Below are 15,172 nucleotides of genomic sequence, written 5' to 3'. Positions count from 1 at the left end.
CTTCAGCAAAGACCTCATGAACCAATGCCTATAAAAGCACTATATGCAAGCTAGCATTTGATGCTATAAGGCTTACACTTAAGTCACGCGGTATCGGCATTTTGCGTGATGATACAGATTGTTCTTTCTCATATTTCATCTCTTCCACCATTTGTTCCAGTTTTTTGGTTGAGGAATTAAGCTTTTTCTACTCTTCATAGATTTTTTTCATACCAGCCATCTACGTCATACTGCCCCGTTCATTTCTAATCAACACAAAATATTTGTAATCATGCTACGCATTTAAAAGTAACCATGCATTTATGCTACCTTTCAGTGTCCCCTGTCCTATTGGCATCACTCCCATCGTCATTTCGGATTTCGGCTGTGGCAGTTGAAGTAGGTCTTCGTGGCGTCATTATCCCTCCTCCACTGGAACTACAAGGAGTACTCACAGCGGAAGTCAATCGCTGATTTAGCCGCGATGGTGTAACACTTGTACTGCTACCTGCCATATTGAGAAGCACCTGTCAACCAATTTTCCCACTAATAGAGCGTTTTCATTTCCATGGTAATGAACAATGACGTACAGGACACACCCACAGTCGCCATATTGTTGAACTGGATTGTGATTACGAACTATGCTCAGGAGTTGTCTGTCAGTAATAAGAGGAGATACCTCGAGAAGCTATCTGGAATTCAAGACCCGTATTTGATTCCACCCTCTGAATTGATGAAAGGCATTTTTCCACCTGTCACGAACACAGACATCTTCAACTACTTGGTCCTGGGACACAGCTTTTGTACTTCACAACGGTTTAAAGCTCATAAAAGCCTTGATGCGTACAAATACTTCCTTTGCGAATTTGTGAACTACCTGGGTTCAAAACGATTTGACAAAAAGTTTGCTGCAGTATCAAAGGTAAATATTTTAGCTAGCTACACATGCAATCACTTCACTTATTTGTACAATAGGTGAGACACTCCCAGCGTGCCAATGATCCACCAGTAAACAGTTGGGTGACATGTGAGCATGATGGTACAGTTGAGGCAGGTCACTGCACCTGCATGGCAGGCCTAGGTGAAGTTTGTTCCCATGTTGCAGCTATTTTATTTTATCTTGAATCAGCATCACGGGTTTCCACAACTTTTACGTAGATAGGTTGTGTGTGGAAGGAGCCACGCTTAGTGGAAACAATACCTTATGCTCAAATAATGGACATATCATTCAGAGTCTATTCCAGGCAATGAAAAGTCTTTAGCTGATTTTAGTTTTTTTTCAATTTTTGCAGACTCCGCCTTCATATGAAGACAAATTAGCATTCTTGACGGAAAATGAAAGGTTTGATCCTGTGATTAATTCAATTGTCTCACCACTTTCGGATAAATTCAAGACCGTTTCTCCTGTCATCAACTTACTATCTCCATTGAGAGACTTGTACCAGCCAGAAAATGAAGAACTGACATATCCAGAGCTGATGGCAGTGTGTGAGCAAGTAATGTAGACAATTACAGAAGAAGAAATTAGCACAGTTGAAGAAGCTACTCGCCACCAGAGTAAGAGTACAGCCTGGTTGTTCAAAGAGCTGGAAGGATAACAGCCTCTGTCATGAAGCACGTCTGTGTTACAGATCCTGGAAACCCTTAACAGAGTCTGATTCGGCGAATTTGTTATCCAGAGATACATAATTTCTCATCTAAGGCTACTAAGTGGGGGTGTGAACATGAGACGTCAGCAAGGTCAGCATATGCAGACATAATGAAAGATGTTCACTCTGGCTTTGTTTGCAAGGAAAGTGGGTTTACTATTAGCATCACGTATCCCTTCATTAAAGGGCTAGTCCGGATGGTAATATCCAGTGTGAATGTTGCACTGGAATTGGGATACTGGAAGTCAGGTGCCCTTATTGCGTTTGCGATGGTGAACCATCATCAGCTCCCTACATGGCAACCTTTTGAAAACACACATGTACTACTGTCAAGTACAGACTCAGCTCTATGTGTGTTCTGCTGATTATGCTGATTTTGTAGTTGCCACTTTTCGTGATGGTAATGCAAGCATCTCAATCCAGAGAATATTTCGAGATGACCACCTGATCAAAGAAATAGTTGACAAAAGTTCTAGTTTTTTTGAATTATGTATTCTTCCAGAACTGTTGGCAAAATGGCATTCTCGAGAACAAGTTATGCCTGCACAGACTGCAGCAGCTTCAGCTGTTAGTGATACTTATACTTATTGCTACTGCAAGGAAGACAAGGGCAGTGAGATGGTTGGATGTGATAATGATTGTGAAAATGGTCAATGGTTCCACCTCTTATGCCTTAAACTGGAGAAACCTCCACGTGCCAACTAGTGGTATTGTGCAAACTGTCGTAAGTTGCCTCAATTTACAAGGAAGAAGCAAAAGAAATAATGTTATTATATTAATGTAAAGTTACAATACTTATCATGTAATGAAATTAATTATTAGGAACTACAGATTTACATAAATTATTTAATGTTGAACAAATAATTATAGTAGCTTTCTCTCCATCTGCCTTAGGTTTCACAACGTCTATGGGGATACAACTCATCAGAATAGAGTATCTCTGCCTTGTAGCACCTATCACCCTCTCAATGTGTATACGGACATTTGCCAGTTGTCGAGTTTTCTCAAGATCTTGTGGAGACAACTGCACACGTCTACGTGTGAATGCGGGTATTTGTAAAGTTGCCTGCATTCTGGCAACATCCTCATCAACGTCAAAACCACGGTCAGCAAGGACGATGTCTCCAGGCAATAATTTTGATAGAAAGCCACTGTTGACAGTCAAGTGTTTATCACTTACTCTTCCTCCCCAGGCACATGAAACAAAGGTAGTTACTCCTTGTGGACACATTGAGATGAACACTTTAGCAGTGTTAGCATGTTTATATTGTGACCATGTTGCTGACTTGGCTACTAAATGAGACGGTGTTTCAATCTTTATCTCGTAACAGTTGACAGTTGCCACTACCTTAGTTCCATAGCAGGCACGAAAACAGTTTGGCATAGTTTTCCACAGCTGCTCCCTCTCTGGCCATTTTATAAGCCACTGCAAACGTACCATCATAACATTTAGTATTGCATGGAATGAACGTGACACAGTAGCTAGTGATACATTCAATCTATATGCTATGTCTTGCAGTCCCAGATTAAGCCTCAACTTTAAAAGAACTATGAGGAATGAATGCCAGTAGAACGCTCGTTTCTCTCCATTACAAAAGGGCTTCATCACAAACTCGAATGTTGACAGCAATAGTACACACTTGGTCAGCCCAGTATAGTAATGTACCTTGGAATCATCTGACAAAAAAAACCTTCTCATCGAAAAAATTCCAGTCATCTGTTTGAACACCAACATCACAAGTCTGAGGTGGAGTTGTTTGCACTGTTTTACTGTGACACAATACTCCTTGATCAGTTTGAGTACCCTCAGTAACAAACACATGGCCAGTATCTTCCTCTGATACTTGTGCATCAACACTGGAAGAGGTAACAGAAGATGAGGTTGCAGCTTCCTCCATTCTTTGCCAGTTCGTATTGCCCTATCACTAGCTGCTTGCAAAGTACTCACATTGACCTTGTCATGCCCTAGGTTAATGCAAGGAGCCCAGTCAACATCAATTTTCATAACATATGCTGGTTTACCTAAATAAAATGAATTAGTACAGCACAACACACCTAGTTTGTAGCACTTACCGCTTGCAAAATGTTTACTGCAAACATAAACATTTTTTAAAGATGGCAAATCATCTCTAGAGATGACTGATAACCAGACTCTTCTCCTTTCCGTCGTTATTTCCACCATTTGAGGTCCTTGGTGAGTGATTATGGTTGGTAGCTTGTGAAATGAGCAATTGTTCCTTCCAGGCTTGCTACTGTCACTAGAACAGCCAACAATAGCACAGTTAACCATTGTATTCACAATATAAATGCTGTTAAAACAACAATCACTACCGCAACATGGTTCAACAATATGGCGAACGTAGGTGTGCCCTTACGTCATTATTCGTTACCATGGAAATGAAAACGCTCTACACTAAAGGCTTTCACGTGATAGCTATCGTGTAGTAGCATGTGTGAATTATGAGTAGCAAGAGACGACGTTGCTTTTGTGAATACTGCAATGAAAACATAGCTGAACGTACTTATAAGAGGCACAAAGCAGAGTTCTTCGATCCAAACACAGAGGAATGGACGAAACGGAGTATGGGGAGAATCGATGTTCTACCCAACTTGCCAGATTCAGACACCGAAGAAGACAAGATTATAACTGGTATGCACTGATAACTATAAATGAGCAATAAGGGGCTCACTAGCGATTCTAGACCTGACCAGGGAGCGTGTCCCCCATTACTATTGTGTTCGTACCACCACCACTGTGGCATTGTAGCTACTCTATACATAGCTTTTATATATATATATTTTTAAAATGTTATGTCACTGTTAGATCTGTGCCCAGACTCCATGAAAATTTGTAGGCTGAGTAGCTAATCTACCATTAGTCACCTGCAATGGAAAAGTCACAAAATAAATTTAACGAACAATATAGGACTTGTGGCTTGACGGTACATGGTGTAATATTTTTGTTGACAGCCATAATATTTTCCATCAGTAATTATAATTTGTTTGCTTCCTTGTTTGCATTGTCATCAAACCTGGAACAAATGTATTTAAATAGATGTGTTTATCTTGAACCAGTGCTGTTGCTTAAGCTACCATGCCCACTTAACGTTTACCATCCATTTGTGAGACAGTTGACCAGAATGTCAAGTATGATTTCTAGAATAGAAAATATACAGCTATAATTTAGTAACAGAAATTGGCAACGTGCTTGCTTAAGCCTTATATGCTCAAGCCACAATCCATGCATGCAGTAGTCAGTAGCAACCTGCTAGTCTATTTTGAGCAGCATTATTCTAAAAGCTGCTATACACCACATCAGACATCCAGTCCATAATTGTCCTGCTTGAAACACGTAATAGTCCTGTCTTTATGCTTGTGTTGCATGTCTATTTAGTTCTATATTTTCTTTGCCATGCCTGTACTGTGTAGTGCAAGGTGGTAGCTATGCCACCTGCGAGCCCCAATAGGCAGATACAAATGCATGAGAATGAAATTTTCTCATATCTGTGTAAATAGATGCTGTTATGAAAAGGAAGGAAACCCAGCCAGCTGTGGTAATGGTGATTACGAAATTGTTGATTCTGAGGGCTTAGGTGTGGATTTATTGGATTGTGATTCTGATAGTTTTTGCAGCTGTTCAGAGGAAAGTGAATGTGCAGCTGCAGAATACTGGGATGTGGATGAAACTGAATTGAACAGAGATTTTAGTTTAGATGAGGATGAACAAAGCAAAGTGAATAACTCCACAATGCTGATCAGGGTAACCACGTTGTTTTTGCTACTGTGGGCCTCATTTTATTCCATTTCTGCATCTGCTCTTCAACAAATAATCAAATTTTTACACTACATTTTGTCATCTTTAACATCACAAGCCCCTGAACTAGCTGACTTTACATCAGAATTTCCAACATCTTTGTACATGCTGAAAAAGGACTTTGGGATTTTGCGTGATAAGTTTAAAAAGTATGTCATTTGTCCCAAGTGTAATTCTCTATATGAATTCAAGGAGTGCATTTCTACAAGCATAACTGGTGTTGAATCTCCTAAAGCCTGTAGTCACGTTACGTTTTGCAACCATCCACATGTTTCCCGTAGACAACCTTGTGATCATAGACTGGTTAAAGAGGTAGTCACTAAAACAACGAAGAAGTTCTATCCAATCAAGTGTTACTGTTACAATTCAATCAGAAATAGCCTGCAATCACTTTTGAAAAATGGTGACTTACTAGATAAGTGTGAGTTATGGAGAAATCGTAAGATTCCTGAAGGCATGCTTGCAGATGTGTATGATGGCCAAGTATGGAAAGACTTTCAAATTTATCAAGGAAAGCCTTTTTTATCCATGCCTCACAATATTGGCCTATTGTTAAACTGTGACTGGTTTCAACCATACAAGCACTCCCAGTACAGTGTAGGAGTACTGTACTTGGTAATTTTAAATCTACCAAGATCCATACACTTTAAACCACAAAATATTATAGTGGCGGGGATAATTCCTGGTCCATCTGAACCAAACTATTGTGAAATGAATTCATTTCTAAGACCATTGGTAAAAGAGCTTAATTCACTCTGGGAAGATGGGTTCACCATGGAACATAAAGGAAATGTTGTGACTGGATATGCTGCTTTGCTTGGCTCTGTTTGTGACATCCCAGCTACATACAAGTTGGGAGGATTCGTTGGCTTTTTGTCTCATCATGCATGCTTCAAGTGTAAAAAGAATTTTCCAACAAATGAGGAACTAAATAGAGTCGACTTTTCAGGAGTGCATTTAGGTAGTCCAAAGATTCATGATGAACATAAAAGAAATGCATTGTGCACATTAAAAGCATTGAGTCGATCTGCTAAAGATTCCCTTGAGCTTGAATGTGGTAGCCGTTTTACACAATTGATGTATTTACCATACTACGATTGTGTTAGGTTTGCCATTATAGACCCAATGCACAATTTGTTTCTTGGTAGTGCTAAGCGAATTATGCAAAAGCAGTGGCTTGATATTTTGACAAACAGCAACTTAAGTATGATACAAGAAAGGGTAGACAATTGTATGTACACTGGAAACATTGGTCGAATACCACGGAAAATCACCTTGTCCTTTTCAAGTTTGACCGCAGATGAATGGAAAAATTGGACATTGATATTTTCTCTTATTTCGTTGTTCGACATTTTGCCATCAGAACATTTAACCTGTTGGAATTATTTTGTTTCAGCCTGTAAAATTTATAGTTCTCCTGTAGTCTCCTTAATCGAGATTGATCAAGCTCATGATCTCATGCGAAGATTTTTTATAGCTGCAGAGCAGTTGTATGGCCCCAAATTTTTGACTATAAATTGTCACCTGCACCTACATTTATCATCCTGTTACAAAGATTATGGTCCTTGTTACGGATTTTGGTTATTTAGTTTTGAAAGATACAATCAATGGTTTACTTGGTAAATATCACACTAATCAGTTATCTGTAGAAATTCAAATAATGAGGCAGTTTGTCAATGAGAGTGTTAGGAGTTCATCTGAGAATGCATGGATAAGCACTTATTTTATTTGGACAGCTTCTTGGCCCAAATACAGGTGGAACCTCAACTGAAACTCTTTACAATCAGCATTGTAATTCTGACACAACTTTGCTGGAGAATCTGTCTATATCAAAAGAAACAGTTATCCCATCATTACAGTATCTGGATAACATATGTGTTAAGCTACTACCCCCATCTGTAGTACAGTTTTTTGATGCTGGTGAGCTCCGATATTTACAACAATCATATGCTTTGTTTATTCCTGGAGGAGATGTTTTGCATGTTCCACAAGCATATAGAAAGTACAAAGTTGCTGAGTGGTGGTCACAGCGTTTAGAAACTGACAAGCAAGGTAAATCTACATGCATCAAAGTATATTGGAGTGGCGATAATGGCAATATAACCACGAATCCAGTTCATTTGTGTGCAGGTGAAATTGTTTTCTTTTTTAGTCAAAACGTTTTGATCGAGCAGCAGTTTAAAGAAGTTGTGATGGTTAAAGTTAGATGGTTTCAAGAGCACCGATTAAGAAATATTCAAAATTTAGACCCTGTAGAGATTTGGAGCAAAGATTTATATAAATTACAGGGTCCTGCATCTTATATGCCATTGATAAGAGTTCTTGAGGTGTGTGCTACTTGTGTAGTGAACATTGATCGTGAAAGTGTACTGGTAGTTAATCCCATCAGAAGAAAGCTGTTTCTTTAGGAACATGCATGGTACTATCATATTGTTATATACAGTTTTGTATTGACTGTTTCATGCTCAGTGAAATTCGTACTTTTATATTATACGTTTGTGAATTCCGATACGTTGTGTTTTGTGTTGGACCTGCTAAGAGGGCTGAAAGCTTGTATAGAATTGTTAGTGAACAGAAACTAGCTATATAGTTTGATTGATTATTACTTTGTATGTAACACCAGTAAAAGATTGTAAAATAATTTGCATGGTGGTGTTGAAAGTTGACTAGCTAGCTAGGCTAAGCATGCAATTGTGCCAATTTTTATTATTACGTTCCATCAATTGCAAGCTTCACTTCTTGAATTGATTCGGGGCTTTATATAATTATAGTCTAAGGCATGTGAACATAGAACATAAGAATGTACATGCAGAGTGTGTATTTGCACACGCACAAATAAAATAAGTCTTTATGCTATTAAATGTATGATTTGTTACATGTGCATCACATATTATGTCCTTCATGTGCAATCGTATTAACTTTATATTTACATTTTACTAAATATGTGGTGAATATGACACGTGATCTGCAATACATATGTAGCACATATGAAACGCATAAGTTAACTGTGTGTGATACACATGCAAACTGTCACAAATAATTATAATATTTGCACTGGTTTATATGTGACTAGTATGTACACTGGTTCACATATGTAGTGCATACAGTTAACTATATGCACTACATATGCACTAGTGTAGTACATAGGTGTAAATACATATTTTTTTGTAGTGTGAGGTCATCGTGTTTACTGATAAGTAAATAGCTAGACTGTTAAGAGGTGCATGTGGTCTCTGTACTCTATTGCTATTAGTCCGATCTTTATTAGATGGGAAGGGTCATGAACCTATCGTGAACGGATCCCAATTGCGGAGTTGCAGGCAGATCTAGCTAGTATGTCTCTTATATAGTAGCACTGGGACTGAAGCACTTCTGAAATGCAGTGGTGTCTAAATCTGCTGCTCAAAGAAAGAGTTGATGTGGAAAATTAATGCCTCAATATGGATTTGCTGGATGAAGAAGACAAGCAGCCTGATTGAAGATAAAAGAAAAGACAAGGCACAGAGGGCCTATGCTCTTCAGAACCCCGAAAGGCACATCCCACTGGCGTTTGTTATTGTGGCGTAAAATGGCAGCTGTTCTCTGCTTCGTTTGGCCTCTAGCCTTGTGACTGTGGTCAGGCAGGCAAAATGTGAGTTTTGGAGATTTTTAAAAATTCTATATCTGGCCACCTGTAAGTGTTTTGTTATATTTAATGCTGTATTATATATTATTTGGACTAGTACTATTCTGTAAAGGTGATTTTCGTGGCATAAAATGTCTCTAGGATGATTTTAAATGCAGAATTTTTGGTGGCATATGAAATTTTCGGGATCCGTACTTAAACAGTAGTACTGTACCGTTTCACAAACAAGTTGTGAAAATGTCAAGAACATAAGTTCCCTAGGAAAAGCGTCTCAAGCATAAATCCTTTCAGACTCTATTTAGTTCTGCATACCACTCGGTGTATTACAATCATTTTAACCTTTGTGACTTGTCATTACAAAGAATTAAGAGTGTGGAGTAAATAAAAAGTTCTGGTTGTCTTCAAACAAGCTGAACAGCATATACCACATCATGGCTCATGTTAATATACACATATATAACATGATAAACATCACATATTAATTGTTTTTGATATTAATTTCTCACGATACAGTGGTATAGTGATGTAATCCTGGAAGCATTCACAATATTCCTTAGTGTGTAGTAGACTGACCAAGAAATTCACGATGCCCTTGATGTCACTACAGTCTATGTATACTGATAATTAAGAACTATAAAAGAACAAGTAAAACAATTGCAATAATGCAATTCCTCTATAATTATGTCAACTGACCTGAAATTCATGACACTCTTTGATCTGAGTTCCTGTGTGGTCCCAAGTTATGCATGAGCACATCCCCTGTAAGTGTTTTCTTGTGATTTTATTGCTGTATTTGTGTTAAATGGACCAATATAATTGTGATTTTTGTCTCGTAAAATATTTCTAGGATGATGTTTATTAATCACAGCATTTTTGGCAGCACAGGTCACTTTTAAGCAATCCCTACTTAAACAATACTACAATAGTGTTTGACATTAGTGTTGTAGGGCATCATGTTGATTTTTGACATCACTAATCGTAAAACATTTCAAAGATTGGATTATTGGATGCAGGAGATATACAAGGTGATTTGATAATTGCTGTGTACGGTAATAGGAACATTATACTGTATACATGTGATCATCTCAACAAATTTCCATACCATTTTATTGCTTTAGTAGGAAATAAAAATTGTGCTACAGTACTGCCCAAGCGCAACGTCACACTCGCTCACATGTGCAACTTTCCTCAAGATTTTAAAAAATCGCTAATTAAAGGGTGTGGAAACTGTTTCGCTTGCGAGACAGCATGGCAGCTGTTTTGTTCATGAGAATCGTGAGCAAAGCAGTTTCCATGCCCATTACTTAGTGATTTTTATAGTCTCGAGCAAAGTTGAGCGTGCAAGCGAGTGCACTTGGGCAGTACCATAGCTTGGACCTTGAAAATACTTTACAACTGTAGATAGAGATGATGTATAAATTCACATGCCATGCAATAAATTGAACAAAGGTAAAACACTTATTTCCTGGCATGTGAATTGTCGTGATATAAATGCTTTAACATAATTACATTAGGGTTTAGATTAATAGTTACAGTGAGCCATATTTGTATACTTATAAACTTCAAGGACAATGAATTTTTACTCTAATAGCTTACCACAGGTTTGTTATTTGTGATATACATAGTATATTTCACACATGTATGTGTGGTTGTTTAGTATTCCAGTGATTTTGAAATGGTAGTGGTTGGTAACAGGTGTCATTTGAAGAATTTACGGAAAGTTTCAGTTGAGGAAGCTACAAAGGTACATGCAATGTTGTGGTACATGTATATAATGTGAACAAGCAATTTGTCCATTTTTAGTTTGCAGAACAGCACAGAGCTGTGTACATTGAGATAAGCACTGATACCGGTCAGAATATCGAAGAAGTATGTATTGCAACATTTCATTATATGTGACTGAATTTGGTACAACCTGGCTTTGATGCACACATAGCTTCGTTAGTAGCTATGGCAGTTTTAAGTGATAATTGTGTAGAAACGTCATAGTGCCCTAAAGCTATACAAATAGAATTTTCACCAGTTTATTAGCTATAACTCAATTTGGGTACTGGTGTTCTTCCAGTACCAGTTTGTTATTTCAGTTCCAGTTCTGGAACCATAAACATTTAGAATTCCAGTTTCAGTTGTGGAACCATAACCTTTAGAATTACAGTTCTGGTTCTAATTCCATAACTATAACATTAGTTTATTTCTAGAACAATACATAGTATGTATGTGCTAAATTATGAGGACTGTTTCATGTACCTGTAAGATATTAGGTAAAACAGCTATTACAGAACTATATGCAAGGACACAAACTTAAGCTATATAGAAAAAATGCAATGTAGCTGATAGGTTCATTTCAGGCCTTTGATTATAAAATGACTCAAGCGAGGTGGGAGGGATGGTGTAAAGATACATGTGCTTACCACATGCATGTCCACCTGGGAATTTTTGTATTTTAGACTCTCAGATTTATTGTGGTGCATTCTCAGGTACCTGAGAATGACTTGCTGCTTCAGGAAAAGTTTGCACTTTAGGCTCTCTTAGGTTACTTCTGGTACATTCTGAGGTACCTCTAAATAACATGCCACTGCAGATTTTTTATATTTTTTTGTATTTTAAACTCTCTTAGATTCAATTGCATTTGGACCAGGTTTATTCTCAGATACCTGGGAATGACATACCCCTTCAGGAATTTTTTTATTTTAGATTGTTTTTGGTTAATTCTCAGACATGTAGCTGAGATTGACACACTGCTCTGGGATTTTTTTTGTGTGTTTTAGACTCTCTAATTGCTTCTGGTGAATGACTGGGAAGTAATGTTTGTAATGCATTCTGATACACTTTAAACTATTGGTTGAAATTTAAGAGTTTGATAAGTGGGGCCCTTGCCCCTCTCCTAAATGAAACCTCGTACTCATACATTCAGTGTAGCAGTACAATTTCTTTTATAGCAGTATAGCAAAATTCAACATCTTAAGAATGTCGATGTTAAATTCTTGACAAGCAGAGAAGGTTGGTTACACATCTCGTAATCTCAAAGAAAAGTTTAACTTATTCAACCCCAACACTTCAGTATTAATATAAAGTATTCTAATGCACAAATTAATATCGATAAATGAAACCTGGTCTGGGAAAATTGCATATTAAATTTTGAAAGTATTGAGAAGTGTCGGTTTTAAGCATTCAGTGTGTTGTACATAGATTGCCATTGGTTGAATCTCATGTACCATATTTTTACATGTTTTACATCAATTCCTTACCTTCCAGAACATTCATTGTACAAGTAGCTAACAACTAAGTTTCCTACCATTTTAGATAGTTTTAACTTGATGTTGACTGTATCAGGTGAGCTCCAGAAGGGGTGGTGTGGGAAGGGGGGGGGAGGAAGGAACAGGATTTTATTATTATGATTGGCCAGCACAGAAAGTCTCACAGCAACTTGTACTGCAGCCTTTAGATTACCTAATGTAATACTGAAATAGGGACTACTGATTTCCTAACTGTTGTAAAGTAGTTAAGAACTATAAGTGATGTAGCTATAATTAAAGTGATAATATAACTGAAACCATATAGAAACAAGAAACATATAATAGTAATAACTTGATTTTTACTTTGTATTGCTGCTGCATTTTATTATGTGCTTAGTGTCGAATTTACACTTAGCCAATAAAGAGAAACAGAAAATGGACCAAACAAAGGAAAAATCCTTCCAACCTTAGGTAGGGTCCGCAATGCGAAAAATCGATATCCTCCAATCAACTACCTAACTATTGTCATGTGCTAGGCTAAGTGTAACTTGAACAACACCAGCGTGGCAGCCAAGTTTGTCACTTTCTTCTGGTAGAAAACGATACAAATGTCTTAAAATCATGTGATTTTTCGCTTCAGCAGTTCGTAGGGTTCTTCGTATGCCACGATATTCACTCTCAACATTGTTCAAGTAGTCTATCATCAACTCAAAGTATTGGTGGTTTGATTTTATTGGTCAGTTTCTGGTGGCAGCACGATCTGTGCAGCTTTTTGACGACAGACAAAATGTTTCCTCCTCTGGAGCACAGGACAAGCAGAGCAGCAACTGCACCGTGGGTCAGCAATGACCAGTACTGGGTAAAGTACCTGCATGTGGAGTATGGTTATAATTGAAGCTTGTTAGCCATCTGGCTGAGCCATCTATATGCTGAAATTCGGCCAAAATGATGCGAATTTTGCAAACAAATACCAGAATGGTTGATACATCAGTGAGACAGTCTCCAACAGCAAGGATACGAAGCTTATAAACACCTAACAATACGGCTATCTCGCCCAGTAAACGCATAGAGCAATCCAGTGCATGAAATAGGCACTCACGTGATAGAAATTCAAATTGCGGAAATACCCATGAAATCGCTTTCATTTCTGAATAGGAACCATGCAATGTGCTCATTTTGTAAATATTTGTGTTAATTGTTCACTCAGACGTGGTCTGGGCCAGTGCAGGTGTGTTTTGTACTATGATGGTATTGGTATCGTAGGAAAAGTCTTAGACTGCTGGGCTAGTCGAGATGCTGAATTTAACGCACACAAACTGATTGTCACTTGATTTCAAGTGATTTTAAGGTCATTGGAATAGATTATAGTTGTATTTTCGGAGATTTGAATATCAATCACGTGAGTGCCTATTTCATGCATTGGACTGCTCTATGCGTTTACTGGGCGATATAGCCGTATTGTTAGGTGTTTATAAGCTTCGTATCCTTGCTGTTGGAGACTGTCTCACTGATGTATCAACCATTCTGGTATTTGTTTGCAAAATTCGCGTCATTTTGGCCGAATTTCAGCATATAGATGGCTCAGCCAGATGGCTAACAAGCTTCAATTATAACCATACTCCGCATGCAGGTACTTTACCTAGTACTGGTCATTGCTGACCCACGGCGCAGTTGCTGCTCTGCTTGTCCTGTGCTCCAGAGGAGGAAACATTTCGTCTGTCGTCAAAAAGCTGCACAGATCGTGCTGCCACCAGAAACTGACCAATAAAATCAAACCACCAATACTTTGAGTTGATGATAGACTACTTGAACAATGTTGAGAGTGAATATCGTGGCATACGAAGAACCCTACGAACCGCTGCAGCGAAAAATCACGTGATTTTAAGACATTTGTGTCGTTTTCAACCAGAAGAAAGTGACAAACTTGGTTGCCACGCTGGTGTTATTCAAGTTACACTTAGCCTAACACATGACAATAGTTAGGTAGTTGATTGGAGGATATCGATTTTTCGCGTTGCGGATCCTACCTTAGGATTCAAACTGCAGGCCACCCAATGTTCAGTTAAGTGCCACGCCCAAGTGGGATGAAGTTAATCTTCCTTTTAACCTAAGTATTTATTATTATTAGTACTTTACTGAAGGTCTGACAGCACCATGGAGCTGTACAGCCACATACAGCTATCTGTCCAGAGCTCTATTAGAGCCCTAGAGTGCTTGTATGGATCACCACCATGCTTGGAAAAAGCTGCCAGCAAAAGCAAATCAATCAAGGCTTTGAAATTTGGTAGTTCATTCATGCAGCTTTGTGTTCTTGGTAAAACATCTAATCTGCTGTCATGGGCGATAAGACTGGTTTTCCCAGACCATGCAATCACAAATTATGGCTCCAGCACCCTTCTGTCATCCACACAGCACTTTGTCTGGTTTTCTTAGCTAAGATACAAAAATATGCATACTGTGTACTTTGCGTGAATGTGATGAAAAGGCTAGAAAATAACAATGCTAATTTCAAGCTCCAGTTTTGGTTGTGCAATAAAACTTACCAATATGTCATAGGGCTATGATGCATGATCAACTTCCTCTACTTAAGAAGGTAGAAGTACTGTAGGAGGAAGAATCAACTCTAAATTTAATGGCCAATGGGTAGATAGAATAAGTCCACCAGTCCAGTCCAATGATTGAAGCTATACGACCTGCTATTAAGATTAATTTTAGTTGTTGCTTTTCTCAGCACACAAAGCGTGTTATCCACACACAAACTATAAAGAGTACATTGAATAATTGATTGTGGTATTAGTGACTGATTTTTATTATATTGTTTCTTCCTTAAATTGACCGATTTGTACAAACTTAAACCCTTTATTGTTGT

General features: G+C 38.1%; 1 protein-coding gene across 2 annotated transcripts in view; it reads left to right on the top strand.

The window, feature by feature from the left end:
* The window catches only part of LOC136252280 (uncharacterized), a 97,682-nt gene that overhangs the window by 39,049 nt on the left and 43,461 nt on the right, over window positions 1–15,172 (top strand). For both annotated transcript variants that reach the window (XM_066044688.1, XM_066044687.1), the window contains exons 5-7: window positions 10,015–10,092; window positions 10,725–10,811; window positions 10,871–10,936. In XM_066044688.1, the coding sequence (XP_065900760.1) occupies window positions 10,015–10,092; window positions 10,725–10,811; window positions 10,871–10,936 (231 nt within the window). The remainder of the gene's footprint in view (window positions 1–10,014; window positions 10,093–10,724; window positions 10,812–10,870; window positions 10,937–15,172) is intronic.

The sequence above is a fragment of the Dysidea avara genome, chromosome 4 (genome assembly GCF_963678975.1).
Source record: "Dysidea avara chromosome 4, odDysAvar1.4, whole genome shotgun sequence".
Taxonomy (NCBI): domain Eukaryota; kingdom Metazoa; phylum Porifera; class Demospongiae; order Dictyoceratida; family Dysideidae; genus Dysidea; species Dysidea avara.
This window is presented reverse-complemented; position numbering and strand designations above follow the sequence as displayed.